Source organism: Microcebus murinus, chromosome 18 (genome assembly GCF_040939455.1).
Source record: "Microcebus murinus isolate Inina chromosome 18, M.murinus_Inina_mat1.0, whole genome shotgun sequence".
NCBI classification, from domain to species: Eukaryota; Metazoa; Chordata; class Mammalia; order Primates; family Cheirogaleidae; genus Microcebus; species Microcebus murinus.
The window spans coordinates 45,714,644-45,731,913 of NC_134121.1; the positions used below are offsets into that span (position 1 = coordinate 45,714,644).

A 17,270-nucleotide genomic window follows, 5' to 3' on the forward strand; every position below is an offset into this window, starting at 1 on the left:
ACTAAAGGATGTTGCTTATGGCTGACATATAATAGGTAACACTACATTTTAAAAGCAAGGAAACTGTGATAAAAATCTGGAGAGTGGTTACCTGTAGGGGTTAGAGAGAAGGTTGTGGTCAGAAAGGGCCCTCCCGGGGCTTCTGGATGCTCCCAGTGCTCTTTCCTAACATATTACCTGGGTATCTATCTGCTTTATAACTGTTAAACTGAACATTTATGTTATGTGCATTTTATGTAGTTCTCAAAAAAGTTTTTTAATGGGGGAAAAAACCTAATGGCTTTACTTGTGGCCCTGATGTAGGTCCATGTGGGGCTTTCTTAATAATATTTAGGGAAAGAGATGAGGAAATGGCAGTTCTGCTGATCTTGGTGTGCTACCCAGAGTTGGGTTCTAACAGGGACTTTGTGATCTAGAGAAGAGTAGGCATTAAATATAAATTTGGTGGGAAGAGCGGGAAGGTGTGTGTGTGTGTGTGTGTGTGTGTGTGTGTGTGTGTGTGTGTGTGTGTGTGTGTGGTGGAGAGAGATGGACACAAAAAGGAGAATGTGAAAAAAGGTTTGAAAACAGAGCAGACATTGCCATCTTGAAATTAAATCAGAAGTAGAGCATTCAGGTGGCATCATGACCCAGGTTTCCTCCATAGATAGGAGTCCTGTGTAGCAAATAGTTATTGCTAGTTTGCATTTTGATCCAGAAATAACCTTTTCATTTTCCAGAATTCTCAGGGAAAATCATATGACCGAATTACATAAAGATTCATTTGAAGGCCTGCTATCCCTCCGGTATTTGTAAGTTAATTAGTTAATCATATTTATTTATGAGTTTTAGTGATACTATCTACACAATGAGTAAGAGGTTCAAATTAGACAATCTCTAAAATTTCTTCCAGCAATAAAATTCTGCAGTTCTCTAAATCTGTGTAGAGTTTTAGCCCATTTCTAGCATTAGATACTCCCTATGCATTTTTGGTTTTTTAAATCATATAGACAAGGTACAGATAGAAAAGAACTTCACTTATAGGGAAAAAGTGGTAATAAGATCTGAGAAATTATCAACACCCACATGAACCTTGTTTTCTAAGTGTTCATATGCCATCTGCTTATATTTATATTTAGTCTACAACCCATAGATGAAATATAATCACAGTCTGTTTTTATATACACTCCTGTAAGTAAAGAATAGTTTGCATTTTTAAAGGGCTGTAAAAGAAAAAGAAAAGAAAAGAATAGAGACAAGAATATACAACAGAGTCCATATGTGGCCTGCAAAGCCTAAAATATTCACTCTCTAGCCTTAGAAAAAGATTTGAAAAAGTTGATGCAGTAGAATGAGAGGAATTAAAGTTAACCTCAAGTTGTTGCCTAAAAGGAAGGAAAATATAGACCATCTATACTAGTTTGAATGCCATGAACCCAGAATGTTTTGATAATTTAATCTGAATTAAATTAACATTTAAATATTAAATAAAATGAATTACATGAATATAAATAATATCAAGAATATTAAAATATATTTCAGAGAATAGACTGGTACTAAGGATTTCACTGCAGAAATTGTTATATTAAAAATGGTTGTTTATAGGCCGGGCGCTGTGGCTCACGCCTGTAATCCTAGCTCTTGGGAGGCCGAGGCGGGCGGATTGCTCAAGGTCAGGAGTTCGAAACCAGCCTGAGCAAGAGCGAGACCCCGTCTCTACTATAAATAGAAAGAAATTAATTGGCCAACTGATATATATATATATAAAATTAGCCGGGCATGGTGGCACATGCCTGTAGTCCCAGCTACCCGGGAGGCTGAGGCAGAAGGATCACTCGAGCCCAGGAGTTTGAGGTTGCTGTGAGCCAGGCTGACGCCACGGCACTCACTCTAGCCTGGGCAACAAAGCGAGACTCTGTCTCAAAAAAAAAAAAAAAAAAAAAAAAAATGGTTGTTTATAATGATGGTTAAGTGGTATAGCTAGAAATGTTTACACTAAGTAAGCATATCAGAAATGCTCCTAATTCTTCACTAATTACAAACTAAAAATCTCTCCAGCCTTGTTGCCAAGGAGGGAATACTTGCACAGTATTTCTATCTGTTTAGAGATAAGAAAATACTATATTCTTTGCTATGAAAGTTTGATTCTTATCCTTTGTCCCTGAGGTCCAGAAGTATGTGCATCATTAATTCTTATTAAGCTAATTAATGATGCTCTTACACAAACAGATTCCTCTTTCAAATGTAGAAGGCTTTAGGGAAGTGGGCATAAAGAGCTTCACATGACATTAAAAATAGTCCTTTGATCATCAAACCTTCTAGGCCTTAAGGGGATGACCACTTTTGTATTGGTCTTCTTGGGCATCTTTACCACATTTGGAAAAAAAGCAAATGAGTTAATTGCTCAATGGAGTAGGCCTTTTATTAATTCTACTATGAAATTCTTTGTAAGCTAATTATTTCACATTAGCATACATATTCTCATTCACTTAAAAGATGCCAATAAAAAAAGGTAAGAAAGAAAATGCCAAGCACTGTGCCTAACTAATATTGGACACAGAGAGATGAGTAAGACAGTACCCTTCTAAGAACTTAAAGTCTCACAAGGAAAACAAACAAATAAGCTCAATCCATAATGCAACAAGCGCTAAGTTGATAACAAAGTGCTGCAGACATGCAGAAGAGGGGCCACAAATAATAAAATTATATTTCTTTTAAAACAGTTACTTTTCTTCTGCCGCTCATTCCTCAGCTATTCATTCATTTTATAAACATTTGAGTTTGCTTTATTTTCATGTGTCAGTTTTAAACATGGCAGGCTATGCAGATGAGCAAGACGTAGTCCATGCCTTCAAGGAGTTTATACTCAGAAGAAATGGGATGCAAAAATAACTATATCAAAAAGAAGAAATAGATATGGGTACTGAGAGAGAGAAATTGCTTCTGGAGCACAGAAAAGAGAGAAAGGACTTCAGTTTGGATCAAAGAAGATGCTACTAGAGCAATGCTATTAGAACAGGACCTCAAAGGGCCATTGGGTATCCTTAGACAGACATCTTGGAGAAAATAGTCTAAACTTGGAAAACGGGAGAAAGGCAAAACACAGGAAAGTATTTGAGGAATGCCATGAGCACCTGTAGATTACAAGGAGGGACAGTAGGAGACTGGAGCCAGATTTTCTAGGGTTTGAATGCCAAGCAAAGGAGCCATGATGGGGAACCATGCTATACCAGCAGTGCTGAAGACCACCGTGAGCCTGCCTGACAAGCACTTGGCTTGTTTGTTGGGTGGAACAAACTCAACAAAACTTGGAGGGTTTAGCCGGGTGTGGTGGCTCACGCCTGTAATCCTAGCTTTCTGGGAGGCTGAGGCGGATGGATCATTTGAGTTCAGGAGTTCGAAACCAACTTGAGCAAGAGTGAGACCCCGTCTCTACTATAAATAGAAAGAATTAATTGCCCAACTAATATACACAGAAAAAATTAGCAGGGCATGGTGGCGCATGCCTGTAGTCCCAGCTACTCAGGAGGCTGAGGCAGGAGGATCGCTTGAGCCCAGGAGTTTGAGGTTGCTGTGAGCTAGGCTGATGCCACAGCACTCACTCTAGCCTGGGCAAGAAAGCGAGACTCTGTCTCCAAAAAAAAAAAAAAACACAAAACTTGGAGGGTTTGTTCGGCTTTGGTTCTGGATGCCACCCTCACAGTTTCAGATTCAATCAGTTTAGAGTAGGGCAGAGAATTTGCAGCTTCCATGAATTCCCAGGTGCTGGTCTTTGAGAACCACTTCTGGAGAGTTCATCTGGTGACTGTGTGCAGGATAGTTTAGAAAGGAAGAGACTACAGATTGAGATATCAGTCAGACAGAGTTACACCAGGTAGGTGAAGAGTGAGGGACAAGCTGGAATCAATAGAAATAGTCAACTGTAGTCAAGAATGGGTGTTTTCAAATAAAAACCCAGTTCATGTTGTTTTTTGTTGTCCTATCACTGTACAACAAACAAGTTGCTTTTGTGGAATATTAAAGTAATATAAAACCAAATGAATATCTATTAATATGGTATAATTCTGAATTAGTTCAAAGTTATACATTAATTAGAAGAATAATTTCCTTTCAAATGATGTGAAAGGATATCTTTTATTTCTTTTAGTATTGAACTGGCTTAGAAAAACACAATTAACCCTTTGCACTCGCTTGCTTTTTTCTCATTATCCACTCGAAATTATCCACACTTGACATCCGAGTGCAAAGGGTTAAACCAGGAAGGTGTATAAATGTGAGATCATTCCTTTTCATATTAGAAATTATATAGAAAGATAAAAACTTTGAGCTCATAATCTAGAATTTGATGAGACTACAAAGGTCACCTAATCAAGTCTCCTGCTCTAGGGAAAGATTACATCCAAAATCTATCAAGATCTATAGTTGCATATTTTATTTATGAAAATTGGCAGGGTGCAGTGGCTCACACCTGTAATCCTAGCACTCTGGGAGGCCAAGGCAGGAAGACTGCTTGATCTCAGGAGTTCAAGACCAGTCTGAGTAAGAGTGAGACCCTATCTCTAAAAAAAATATTAAAATAAAATGAAAAATATTTATGAAAATCATGAAAGTGAGACTCTAGAAGAGGTACAGGGATGAGGGGCTGTGGAAATTTCTAAAACAAATCCAAAAGTTCACAGTGTAGACTAAAACTACATGTTCAATATTATCATTCTAAACTCTGCTATTTGTTCCTGCTAATTTGATATCTAATAGCTAATCAAAGAAATATCTTCCTTTTTCTAGAGATTTATCCTGCAATAAAATCCAGTTTATTGAAAGAGGAGCATTTGAATCACTACCATTTTTGGAGTTTCTGTAAGTTACAAATATAACTTCATTATATTTGGAACTTTTATTAAACTTGTAAAACTCTTTGCTATTCATTTTGAAATATTAAAATTTTACTAGTAGAAAATTACTAAAATTATATAGCAAATCCTTTTCATCTCTAGCAAAGATTAGTGTGAGAATTATTACACAGATCAGAGTGAGTCATTATAGAACAGTGGTTCTCAACCAATGTGATTTTATACCCAGCTGACATTTGGCAATATCTGGAGACATTTTTGTTTGTCACAACTGTGGGTTTGTTACTGACACCTGGGAGCCAGAGGCCAGGGATGTTGCTAAACAACCTGCAATGTACAAGACTAATCCCCACAACAAAGAGTTACACGGCCAACATGTCAACAGCACTGAAGTTGTAAAACTCTGTTCTAGAGAAATAAAGATCTCTTCACACAATTATTTGTTGAGCATTCACTGTTTTGTATCGAATGCACTACATGTGTAAATATGAAAGTATAAATCATAAGCCAATGTCTTCTACAGTGAGATTTCTTTAGTGTATGGAGAAAGTATTAAGGGCATGTTTCATCATATATAAATTAGGATCACTGCCAAATGATCAATGTTCTGAATATCTTTTTTTCTTCTTCTTTGGCTTATCTCTCTCTTCTTTTGTAGAAATCTTGGTTGCAATTTACTCACAGAACTCAGCTTTGGAACATTTCAGGCTTGGCATGGAATGCAATTTTTACACAAGTTGTAAGTGAAATAGATGAACACATGTAAAAAACCTATGTGTATCTCTGGGAGGCCAAGGCGGGCGGATCGCTCGAGGTCAGGAGTTCGAAACCAGCCTGAGCAAGAGCGAGACCTCGTCTCTACTATAAATAGAAAGAAATTAATTGGCCAACTAACATATATAGAAAAAATTAGCCGGGCATGGTGGCACGTGCCTGTAGTCCCAGATACTCGGGAGGCTGAGGCAGGAGGATCGCTTGAGCCCAGGAGTTTGAGGTTGCTGTGAGCTAGGCTGACGCCATGGCACTCACTCTAGCTTGGGCAACAAAGTGAGACTCTGTCTCAAAAAAAAAAAAAAAAAAAAAACCTATGTGTAAAAGCATCATACAGTTATTGGTTAACTGGGTATAAGCTCATCATGAACTCTGAAAAGTATGTCTTAAGATCCATCTATTTTTTTCAAATGAGGAAACTAAGGTACAAAGAGGCCAAGAGACTTGTGTAACTTACATGTGACAGGCTCTGCTTTCCCCAGTACTGGTTTTTGGTTTGGGCCATAAAAGACAGCAAGCAAATAATGTTCAAATTAGCTTTGTCATGGGAGCCCCAACAATTCTACTCTGTTACGTGAATTGTCCTTGAAATCCTCCTTTTGAATATGACTTTGATTCCAGCTCATGTGCAGAGTTTCTAACTGCTGAAATGTGTGCAACATATAGCCATAAAGAAGGAAGCTTAACACAAAGTCCTCCAGGGAGCAAAAGGTACAGGATGCTTTCTCAGTGTCAGTTTCTTTTAAATGGTAAAGCAGAAAGAATTCCTGAAAACCTGCCACAGGCCACTTCTATCTCCAATCACCCAGAACATTATTTTTCAAAAAGTATATATGTATGAATTTAAGAATTATCTGTGGGCACTAGGAACCTCTGCAGTGTAGGAAAAGATGATATTTATGTTAAGCTATAGTGCAAAAAATATTTGTAAAGAAAAAACATTGCTCTAGTCTAATTCCATATATTTTCTTTCCTGACTACTCTTCAACAAGAAGTGTGAGTTTTATTCCCTTTCAGCTAAAAATTTTTATAATTTCTCTGTGACACAAGCAAATCATAGTGGGTATGTTCAATGGCCTGAAGGGGATTTTAGACTCACAGTGAAGATCCTCCTCTAAACCTGACTTTGGAAAAGACTATATCACCTGTCTTGTGGTTCAGAATTCTAATTTCACACAGTTCATTTTGGGCTAGAAGAACGGGTTTAGGATGTGTCTGGAGCTGGATTAGCAGTTTTTGCAGACGCCCATGTTTAGGGGCCTCCTCTCTCCCCTTGTTAATTTGTTGATGCCTCACTTAGGGAAGAACACTATGGGTCTGTTTCTTGTTTGCCCTCACACCAGAGGGCAGACTCATTAGATCTCTCCACCAAGAGGTTTGGGCGGCGTCAATACAAATGTCTTAAACTCGCCATCTTTACTGAACATTTTAAAACACTGAGAGTCCCTCATAAGAACCCAAGTTTCACTCTATGTAGGCAACACCAAAAAAAAAAAAAAAAAAAAAAACCATGGAATCACATTGATAAAAATTACTGAGTGCCATGCCTGCTGTGTGCCAGGTATGATACTAAGTGCTAGGGGTATAAATTGGAATAGGACAAAGCCTCTTTGTCTCCAAGAGGCTTTCATATCAGAAGGAGAAAGAGGGATGCCAATGAGAAAACATGAGAGCCATACTGGGGTCTATACAGCAGGGTGACAAGGTAGGGGAAGGGACAGCACAAGAACTGGGGCATGGGTTAGGAAAGACTCACAAGGGAGGAGGCACCAACTTGTTTATCTCGAGTTTGTGTGTTAACCTTACAAAACAGAAAAAGGCATTTGCTTCATGGTGATGAAAAAACCAGAGCTAGCTGGTGTTAGAAATTAATGCTCCTATTAGGGGATCTGAATAGAGCTGTACCCCTCCAACTAGTTCACAGTTACTTTCAGAGATTGGCACAACGGTCACAGTACACCAAGCATGTGTTGGGGGCTGCGCTCCTTTGTTTTGGGTCAAATCTTTCTAATAGACAAAGCTAATTTGCTGTAGTGAGATATAAGCCTATTGCATCTCTTTCCAAAGGCCAGTTGCCAAAGGAAGATGCCAGTAATTTCATGACCAACATGATGCAGTTCTGGGGTGTTCACAAGTTGAAGCAGTATTTTTCCCAGCATTGCAGAAGTTTGTAAAAAGGCCCCAGCTGTGGTGGATTTATCATGAATTGAATGGAGCCTAAGCTGCAGGGCTCCTCACTTGCTCTGGCACCTTCCAGCGTCCTGGGAGGGGCCCTTTTTGGGGGCCCTTTTGGCGGTTTTTGGATTCATAAGTTTGTGTGTTTTTATCAGAGAGGATTTCCCAAATTAGATAAGGTTCAAGCCTCACAAAACCTGGAATCACTCCTGGGTTCCAGGTAATCACAACCCAGCAAATCTCCTGGGTGAAGCCTCTATGTTATTGACAAACACTGAGTAAACAAGTCAGCAGTGTGATATAGGGTCAGTCTATTTTGAATCTGAAATCCACCTCAAAGACACACCAAGAGCTTATTAGTAAAGTGCTACTCTTTAAATGATAGTAATAATCGTATTTCTTTCAGATGAAATATTTAAGTGGAAAATCAGCAGTGGTTGATAATCCTAAATGTTAAATATACTTTCTTCTTCCTGACTTTAAAGTGCTTCTCCTTCATTTGCCTACACAGGTCCAGACTGATGGCTTATTTTTAAAAATTCTTTTAGTCACTTCACTGGTTCTAATAATACAAGCTCCATGGTTTTGGAAACTGACTCTACCATGCAGAAAGGCTTATGCACATAGAGCCCATTCACATGCTGACCTGTCTGTGGCACATCGACATTGGGCCAAGAATGGAAGCACTAGGAATAAGAGGAAAATCCAACGTTTATCCCTATTGAATTACTGCCCTCCTTGCCCCCAGTCCACTAACATCGGCTCCCTCTGCATGGCTGTAGATGCACAAAAGCTTACACACTTCAGGGTATTGTCATCACATCTTGGTATGTACTGGAATCCTGGCAGCTTCTTCTCAGATTCAGAGAGGCATAAACATTAAAGATGAAAATAACAATTCAGGCCTGTCCTTTGGGGTGATTGAGCATGGCTGTTTAATTTGTAATGGTTCAAAAGTTTTGAGATTGTCACACCCAGCAACTATTATACTTTTCTTCTCCCAGTTGCATCTTATTCTTCCCACCTATGTAATAAGCTATCTTCTCTTCTCTTGGAAGCTTAGTTATTTCTTCCTCTTCCCCATACCTTTAATAGGTAATGTTTATGTTTTAGGCACCTAAGTTCTTATACAAGTGAGATAACATGCCTGAAGTTTTTAGAATAGTGCTTGGCACACGATAAACATTGATACATGTTGCCTCCTATGATATTTCATTTTCATGTTCCCAACAACTTTTGTGATGTACATATTATTATCCCTATTTTGCAGATGAGGAAGTTGAAACTCAGAGACATCAGATAACTTGCCTAGGTTCACATCTTTTAGTTAAGTGGTAGAACCACTTACAAGCTTTGCGAGTAATTTTAGATACTGCTCTTCATTCCCTTGTCATAGGAGCTGAATCATGACCATTTGCCTTTTGGTGTATTTTATCTTAAAATTAGTTTTTAACTTGATAGGACCTTTAGAGCAGAGAGCTGCATTTCCCTCTGAGAATTCCACGCTTGTGGAGCTCCTGGCTGCGTGGCCACTGGGCATCCCCAGGGTTGCTGCGCGCTGGCCAGTGCAGGCACGACATCATCACTGCTGAGACCGGCACTGTGACCAGCCCCGTGCTAGGTGCCTTCACATGCACTTTCATTTAACCCCCAATCTGCCTTGTGAGGCGAACGTGACTCAGTAAGGCTCAGAGATATTCACTGTTCAAGTCACTTCACCAGACAGTGACAGAGCCAGAATTCAAACCCAGGTCTGCTTGATTCCAGGGCCCTTGCTGCTTCTGTTGTTCCTCACTGCCAAGGAGTCCTCTCCAAGGCTATTCTCAGAACTTAGATAAAATACAGGCTTACCATTTCATATTCTTTAGACTTTGCCCCTGAGAAAGGGTTCACGTGATGCAGTCAGAGGGCTTGTATTGAGGAGCTTCTCGCTGGAGACGTGCTCATGGCTCATGGAGCTGTGGGGATGAATGAAGGAAATGGGTTACTCCACCCCCAAGTACTTCAAACATACCGGAACAGGGTCTAGGTCACTCTGCTTAGTTCTTTGACTACCTTCTTCCAAGGAACCAGTTTACCCTGCCTCCCTTGGGATCCTAGCATACATAGTTTTGGAGTTTGTCCTATTTAAAATTTATTTTCACTGCCTGCTTTGGAAATTTTTTTCGGCTAAAGTTGTTAAGATTTCAGTACATTCAGGACAGCGATGACATGCTTCAGTCCTCAAGTCTTCTGTGTCTCCTCAGTTAGTAGAAAGGAAATGTAGCCCATCTGTCTGGACTGTATAGAAGAATTTGGAAAAAACAAATAACAGGTAAGAAATGTCCCCTTATTTTATGAGCTGCCTTTATTCTGTTTCATTGATCTACAGCAAAAGGTTTATACAGAAATATTTGGGTTTTCCTCTTCTAATAAGGTGTATTTAAAAAAATCATTTAGAGTGATATTTCTTAAACTTTGAAGCGAATAAAAAGGTTGTCACATTTATTCCCATAAATATATCAAAAAGGCAGTAGATTAGGTGTCTGTGCACCTTAATTTGTCTGTAAAATGAGAGAATTGAACCAGAAATGGAAATGATCTAAGACTATATCCACTGTGAATCTAAAAACATTCACATTATTTGGTTTGTGGAAAAGAGTTGCTGTGGCATCCCCAGACTTGAATTGTTTAGTCAGTTCCCTCTCATTCTCTCCACTGACCCAGCACAAACAGTGAAAAAACGAATGCTCTACAACAGGAGGAAGAAATAGGATAATATGGAGTGGCCCTGTGTTTTGATTTCACTAGGGACAAATGCAGGATCCTAATGTCAGTTGTCTATTTTTTTCTCAAGTCAGTTTCAATAGTTTGTACCTTTCTATATTTCATCCAGGCTACCTAATTTATAGGCAAACAATTGGTCATGGTTTTCCCTTATGACCTTTTTTGTGTCTGTGAGGTCAGTAGTAATGTCTCCTCTCTCATTTATGATTTAAATAATTTGAATCTTCTCTCTTTTTTTCTTGGTCAGTGTAGCTAAAGGTTTATCAGTTTTGTTGATATTTTCAAAGAACCTACTTTTGATTATGTTGATTCTCTTTTTCTATTCTCTATTTCATTTATTTCTGCTTTAATCTTTAGTATTTCCTTTATTTCTCTTGCTCTGCATTCAGTTTACTGAGTTGTTGTTGTTGTTTTCCAGTTTCCTCAGGTGGAAATTTAGGTGATTGGCTTGAGACTTTTAACATCAGCATTTATATCTATAAATTTCCTTGTGAGCATTGTTCTAGCTGCATCCCATAGTATTAGCATATGTATTTTCCTTTTGATTCATGTCAAAGTATTTTCTAATTTCTCTTGTGATTTCTTCTTTGGCCCATTGGTTATTTAGGAATATGTTACTTTCTACATGTTTGTGAATTTCCCAAATTTATTTCTGTCATTGATATTAATTTCATTTCACTAGGTTTGGAGAACCTATTTTGTATGATTTTAGTCTTTTTAAATTTATTGTGACTTGTCTTATGATCTAACATGGTCTATCCAGGAGGATGTTCTATGTGCACTTGAGAAGAATGTGTCTTTTGCTATTTTAATGTTCCTAATATTGGGAAGTGTTCTGTAGAGGTCTGTTATGTCTAGTTAGTTTATGCTTGTACAAGTCTCCCATTTCCTTGCTAATCTGCTGTCTAGTTGTTCTATCAATATTGAAAGTTGAAGTCTCCAGCTACTATTGTTGAATTATCTATTTTTTTAACTATTTCTGTTTTTGTTTTATGTATTTTGGAGCTCTGCTATTAGATGCTCTGCTATTAGATGTGTATATATTTATAATCATTTTATATAATTTTATATAATCCACTTCTTCATGGATTGAGTCTTTCATCATTATAAAACTCCACTTTTGTTTCTATTTTTTGTTAAATCTATTTTATCTGTTATTAGGATAGCCATTCCAGCTTTTCTTTTGGTTATTGTTTGCATTGTATATCTTTTTCCATCCTTTTACTTTCAACCTATTTGTGTCTTTCAATCTAAAGTGAGTTTCTTTTATAGCATATAGTCAGATCATGTTTTTAAAATCCATTCTACCAACTTTTGCCTTCTAATTGGAGAGTCTAATCCATCTATATTTAATGTAATTAGTGATGAAGTGGAATCTACATCTTCCACTTTGCTATTTGTTTTTTCTATGTCTTATGTCTTTTTCATTCCTCACTCCATCCATTATTGACTTCTTTGTGTTAAATATATAATTTCTAGTGTACCATTTCAATTCCCTTATTTCTTTTACTATATATTTTTGAGTTGTTTTCTTAGTCATTGCCCTGGGATTACATTCTAGTAATTTAATCTTACTTTATAACCTTCTAGTTCAGATTAATGCCAACTTAATTTCAATAGTATACAAAAACTTTGGTTCTCTAAAGCTCCACTCTCACACCTCCCTTTATACTGTTATTGTCACATATTATGTCCTTATACATTTTGTGTTCATCATGTGCATGTTAGGGCATAACTTCAGCACTCAGTGAGATAGTTTACAGCTCTGCCTTAGCTTTCATTTACTGCTTGTGCAGAACCTCAGGATCAGCCACACATGAGAGTTGAGGGACTTCTCAGGTCTTTCCTGACCATGCTCATGTCAGCCCTAAACCTGTACATCACCTTCCAGATTCCCAAGAATATGTCTCATGGCCTTCCAGTTTCCTAAGGATATATTGGAGTGTTTCAAAGTTCCTATGGACATCTTATTCCTCGGCCTTTTCTATTAAGGTTTTTAATTAGGCTATTTTTCCCGCAATTTTTATCCATTGCCTCATGCACCTGTGATGTTAAAACACTTTTCCTGTAATTGTTTTTCACAGACACCCTCTGGGGAGAGGCTTTTAGCACTTGACAGCTCATAGTTGGGTCAAATAAAGACAAGCCTTTCAAGTAAGGTCTTCCATGGAACCACCAGATAGGTCAAATAATGATAGTACATTGGGGATGAGGTTTTGAAGGAGCTCCAGCTCCATTCTGCTCCCTCTGGTACTGAAGGGCTATTTTTCAAGGCTACTCCTGAGCTGAGGAGCAAGAAATGGTCTAGGGCAAGCTAAAACAACACAAATCTCACTGTTCTTACAGAAAGTCAGCCATATTTCCTGAATAAATGCTCCCTGGGTTGCTGAAAGCCTTTAGGCAAATTTCCAGAGTTCTGAAAAAGTTAATTCTGGACACTTTTGCCATATTTTTTGTTGTTGCTTTTATGAAGGGATGAATTTTCAGATGTCTTTACTCCACCATTTTCACTGATGTCACCTACGACATGGATTTAATTTCTAAAGTCTCAATGACCATGGGCTAATTAAATATTTAATCAAGAGAAATGATTAGGGCAAAAGGATAAAGAGAAATGTAATTCTCAAGAGGTTCTGCCAGATAAGTAGATGAAGTTTGAAAAGGCATTTTATATTTAGTTCTCTCAGAATTAAGGTTAAAATAACAAATATTTTAAACCTCTTTTCTTCATAGAAGATAAACACAGGCTTTGTAGTCAGAAATGAGTTTAATTTCCATCTTTACTTCTAACTAGCTTAGTGATCTAGGACAAGTTATATAACCTCTCTGTGCCTCAGTTTCCTCATTTATAAAGTGAGATAATAACATCTACGTGTAAGCTTACTGTGAGACTTAAATGTGAAATGCTAATCACAAGTGCCTGGCAGCCCAATATATCAGTTGTAATAATTGTTATTTTTATAATGTTCTGCAGTATACTGATGATTCTTGAGTAGAGTTAACATAAAGGCAGATTTTCTTCTCTTTCTTCCCATCTTTTTGTTTTGTTTTTGTTTGTTTGCCTGTTTGCTTGCTTTAAAGAATTGAAAAGGAAATCTGTTCTAGCATTTTGGAATAAAATTTGCATCAAAAAATGAATGTATTCATTTTACTGATATGTAAACAAAATGTTATTTTTCAAAAACATTTATTAAATACCTAGTAAATTCCAGGCACTGTGCCAGGCATGGGTATGACAATGACAATAAGGTGTGGTCCCTGCTCTCAAGGAGCTGACAGTCCAGGAGACTGACAAGTGAGCAGGTGATTACATGCAAGGTAACAAAGGCTGTGATGTGATACAAGAATACCAGTGTGAGTATGTGATGAGCGTTCTCTTCTCTTAGATTTATCCTATTTTCTTTAGCTCTAAAGCCAAGGATTTGGTCCATTTTTTCTTAACTGTGTGTATTAAACCATGATTTTTTTTGAATTTCTAAAGATGAAAGACAAGCATCTGGAATTATGGAGGATAATTGGCAGATTTTTTTTCCTTGGTATCCACTTTTTTTTTCTATTTTTTCTCTTTCTCTTCTCCACTTTATCTTTTAGAAATGCAGGTAATTCCCAAAGGAAGAGTGTTTTACAGAGTCTAAGGGTGATTTATAGGTAAAGACAGAAAATGATTTTCTATTTACCTACAAGTTCCATAGTACAAAATGAATATAAACTTTTCATGCACACGGAAAATGCAGGTAATTTTAATTCCATTGCATTTTTTCAGAATTCTCAATCATAATCCTCTGACCACTGTTGAAGATTCATATCTTTTTAAATTGCCAGCATTAAAATATCTGTAAGTATTACAATAATCTCATGAATCATGAGATAATTTCTGCTCCTATATTTTATGTACATCAAAGATTAAATATTTTGAATTTAGGCTAAAAAGTCATAATTTAAATTTTAACTGGGTTATTGAAAAAAAAGTTGTTGGCAATGAAAAGAGATTAAGAAAGGATGTATGATGGATGGGCAAGACAGCCAGCAGGGGAAGAGAGCAGTGTTGAAGAACACATACAGATATAGAATGTATAAATGCATGTAGGAATATCTTTTATCAAAGAAAGCAATGAGGAATAGGTATTCACTATTAAAAAGAAAAAATAGAGTAAATGGTCAAGAGAGGTGAATGCAATACTCAAGTGGGAAGATAATGGTTAAAAAGTGTATAGGTTCTATTATTCAATGTCATTAATTTGATGATGCAAATGAACATAATTACATTTCTTCAATAAGAGCTCTCTAGAATTATCTTCAATGGCAAATTACTCTTGAGTTGGCTTGTTTTATAGAGAAGCCAAAATTGAAGTAATCATATGTCCTTGAAATATCTTTTTAAGTATAGAATTTTCATATTGGGGTTGATATCATGACTGCTTGGGCTTTCTCCTTCAGAGATCTGGGAACAACACAAGTCCCACTTACAACAATTGAGAACATCCTCATGGCGACTCTTGAGCTGGAAAAACTGTAAGTTATTTTTTTTCTTAAATTTATTTTCACTTATTTGTTTCTTTAGGTTTATATTTTCTTAAGTCAGGTTTATTGAAGTATAATTTTCATGTAATAAAATTCACCCTTTTTAAGTGTACAGTTCAATGAGTTGTGACAAATGTATAGTTATGTAGCCACCATCCCATTCCCAACATAGAATATTTCTGTCACCCTAAAAAGGCTTCTCATGTTCCTCTGCAATCAACCCCCTCCTCCCACCACCAGTCCCTGGCAACCACCAATCTAATTTCAGTTCCTATAATTTTGCCTTTTCCAGACTGTCTTATAAATAAAATCATATAGTGTATAGCCTCTTGTCTTTGGCTACTTTCAATTACCATAATTTTTTTGAGATTATGCTACTATCTGTGTTGTATCTATAAGTACAGTAGGTCCTCTCCTCATCCACAGATTCAACCAACCACAGATGGGGGAATATTTGGAAAAAATAAGACATACAAAATAACAATATAACAATAAAAACAATATAAATTTAAAAATATAGTATAAATTCTGCTCGTAAAGAATTCTGAAAGAAAAAAAAATATAGTATAACATCTATTTATATAGCATTTATACTGTATTAGGTATTCTAAGTAATCTAGAAATGATTTAAATTAAAAGTTAAAGTAAAGTATACTGGAGATTATATGCAAATAGTATATAATTTAATACAGAGATTTGAGCATCCACAGATTTCGTATCTGCAGAGAGTCCTCGAACCAATCCCCCATTGATATTGAGGGACAAATGTTCATTCCTTTTTATTGCTGAGTAGTATTCCAATTGTATAGATCTATCAGTTTATCCACTCATCAGTTTACGGATATTTGGGTTGTTTACAATTTTTTGGCAATTATGAATAAAGCTGCTAAAAACACTCATATGCATGAAACATATATTTTCATTTCTTAAATACCTATTGGTGGGATTGCTGCATCACATGCTAAGTGCATATTTAACTTGTTAAGAAACTGCTAAACTGTTTCCTAAAGTGGCTGCACCATTTTGCATTCCCATCAGCACTGTGAAAGTTCCAGTTGTTTCACATCATCAGCAGTTCTTTATATTTCAGTTTTTTTAAAAAAAAACTATAGCCTTTCTATTACTAGGTGTGTAGTGGAATCCGTTTTTTTGTTTTGTTTTGTTTTGTTTGAGACAGAGTCTCACTTTGTTGCCCAAGCTAGAGTGAGTGCCCTGGAGTCAGCCTAGCTCACAGCAACCTCAAACTCCTGGGCTCAAGCAATCCTACTGCCTCAACCTCCCAAGTATTTGGGACCACAGGCATGCGCCATCATGCCTGGCTAATTTTTTTTCTATATATATTAGTTGGCCAATGAATTTCTTTCTATTTATAGTAGAGACGGGGTCTCGCTCTTGCTCAGGCTGTTTTTGAACTCCTGACCTCAAGCAATCCAACTGCCTCAGCCTCCCAGAGTGCTAGGATTATAGGCATGAGCCACCCTGCCTGGCCTCACTATGGTTTTAATTTGCATTTCATTAGTAGCTGATGGTGTTGAATGTCTATTCATGTGCAAATATCTTCTTTACTGAATTGTCTGTTCAAATCAGATCCTGTATTTTAATTAGATATTTATCTTCTTATTTAATTTTAAGGGTACTTTTTATACTCTAGGTATAAGTCCTTTCAGATATGTGTTTAGTAAATATCTTCTCTCAGGTTGTGGTTTGTCTTTTCCTTCTATTAAAAGTGTTTTCTGAAAAATAGAAGTTTTAAATTTTGATGAACTCTCATCTAGCAACTTTTTTCTTGTGTGCTTTATGCTTTTTTGTGTCTTATCTAAGGCATGTTTGTCAAAGAACTCATTGTCTAATCCAAGGTAACAAAGATTTTTCTCCTCTTTCCTTCCAGAAATTGTATAGTTATTAATACCTTTAGGTCTATGATTCATTTTAAATTAATTTTCATGTATGGTGTGAAGTATTTCAATTTTTTGCAGTTTTAAAACATATTTCTTTAGGGTCCTGTTGTGGTAGTTTGATCCGCAACTTACCACAGCTTAAATTGTGGCCCCTCCAATATGGCAAGCTAAATAGAAACTTGCTATTTTTCCAAGGCTAGGTGAGGAGACTACACAAGCCTAGTATGGAAAAAGGCCCTTCATTTAGCACTCTCTTCCAGTTGTTTCTGTCAGATCATTCTCTTATTTTCACCATGTGGTCAGATCCATC

The 17,270-nt window shown here is 36.9% G+C and overlaps 1 protein-coding gene across 1 annotated transcript in view; it reads left to right on the forward strand.

Annotated features, from left to right (window-relative positions):
* The window catches only part of LOC105883557 (uncharacterized), a 51,751-nt gene that overhangs the window by 16,204 nt on the left and 18,277 nt on the right, over window positions 1-17,270 (forward strand). The window contains exons 3-7 of the mRNA XM_075993917.1: window positions 720-791; window positions 4,765-4,836; window positions 5,488-5,568; window positions 14,305-14,376; window positions 14,979-15,053. Coding sequence (XP_075850032.1) covers window positions 720-791; window positions 4,765-4,836; window positions 5,488-5,568; window positions 14,305-14,376; window positions 14,979-15,053 — 372 coding nt within the window. The remainder of the gene's footprint in view (window positions 1-719; window positions 792-4,764; window positions 4,837-5,487; window positions 5,569-14,304; window positions 14,377-14,978; window positions 15,054-17,270) is intronic.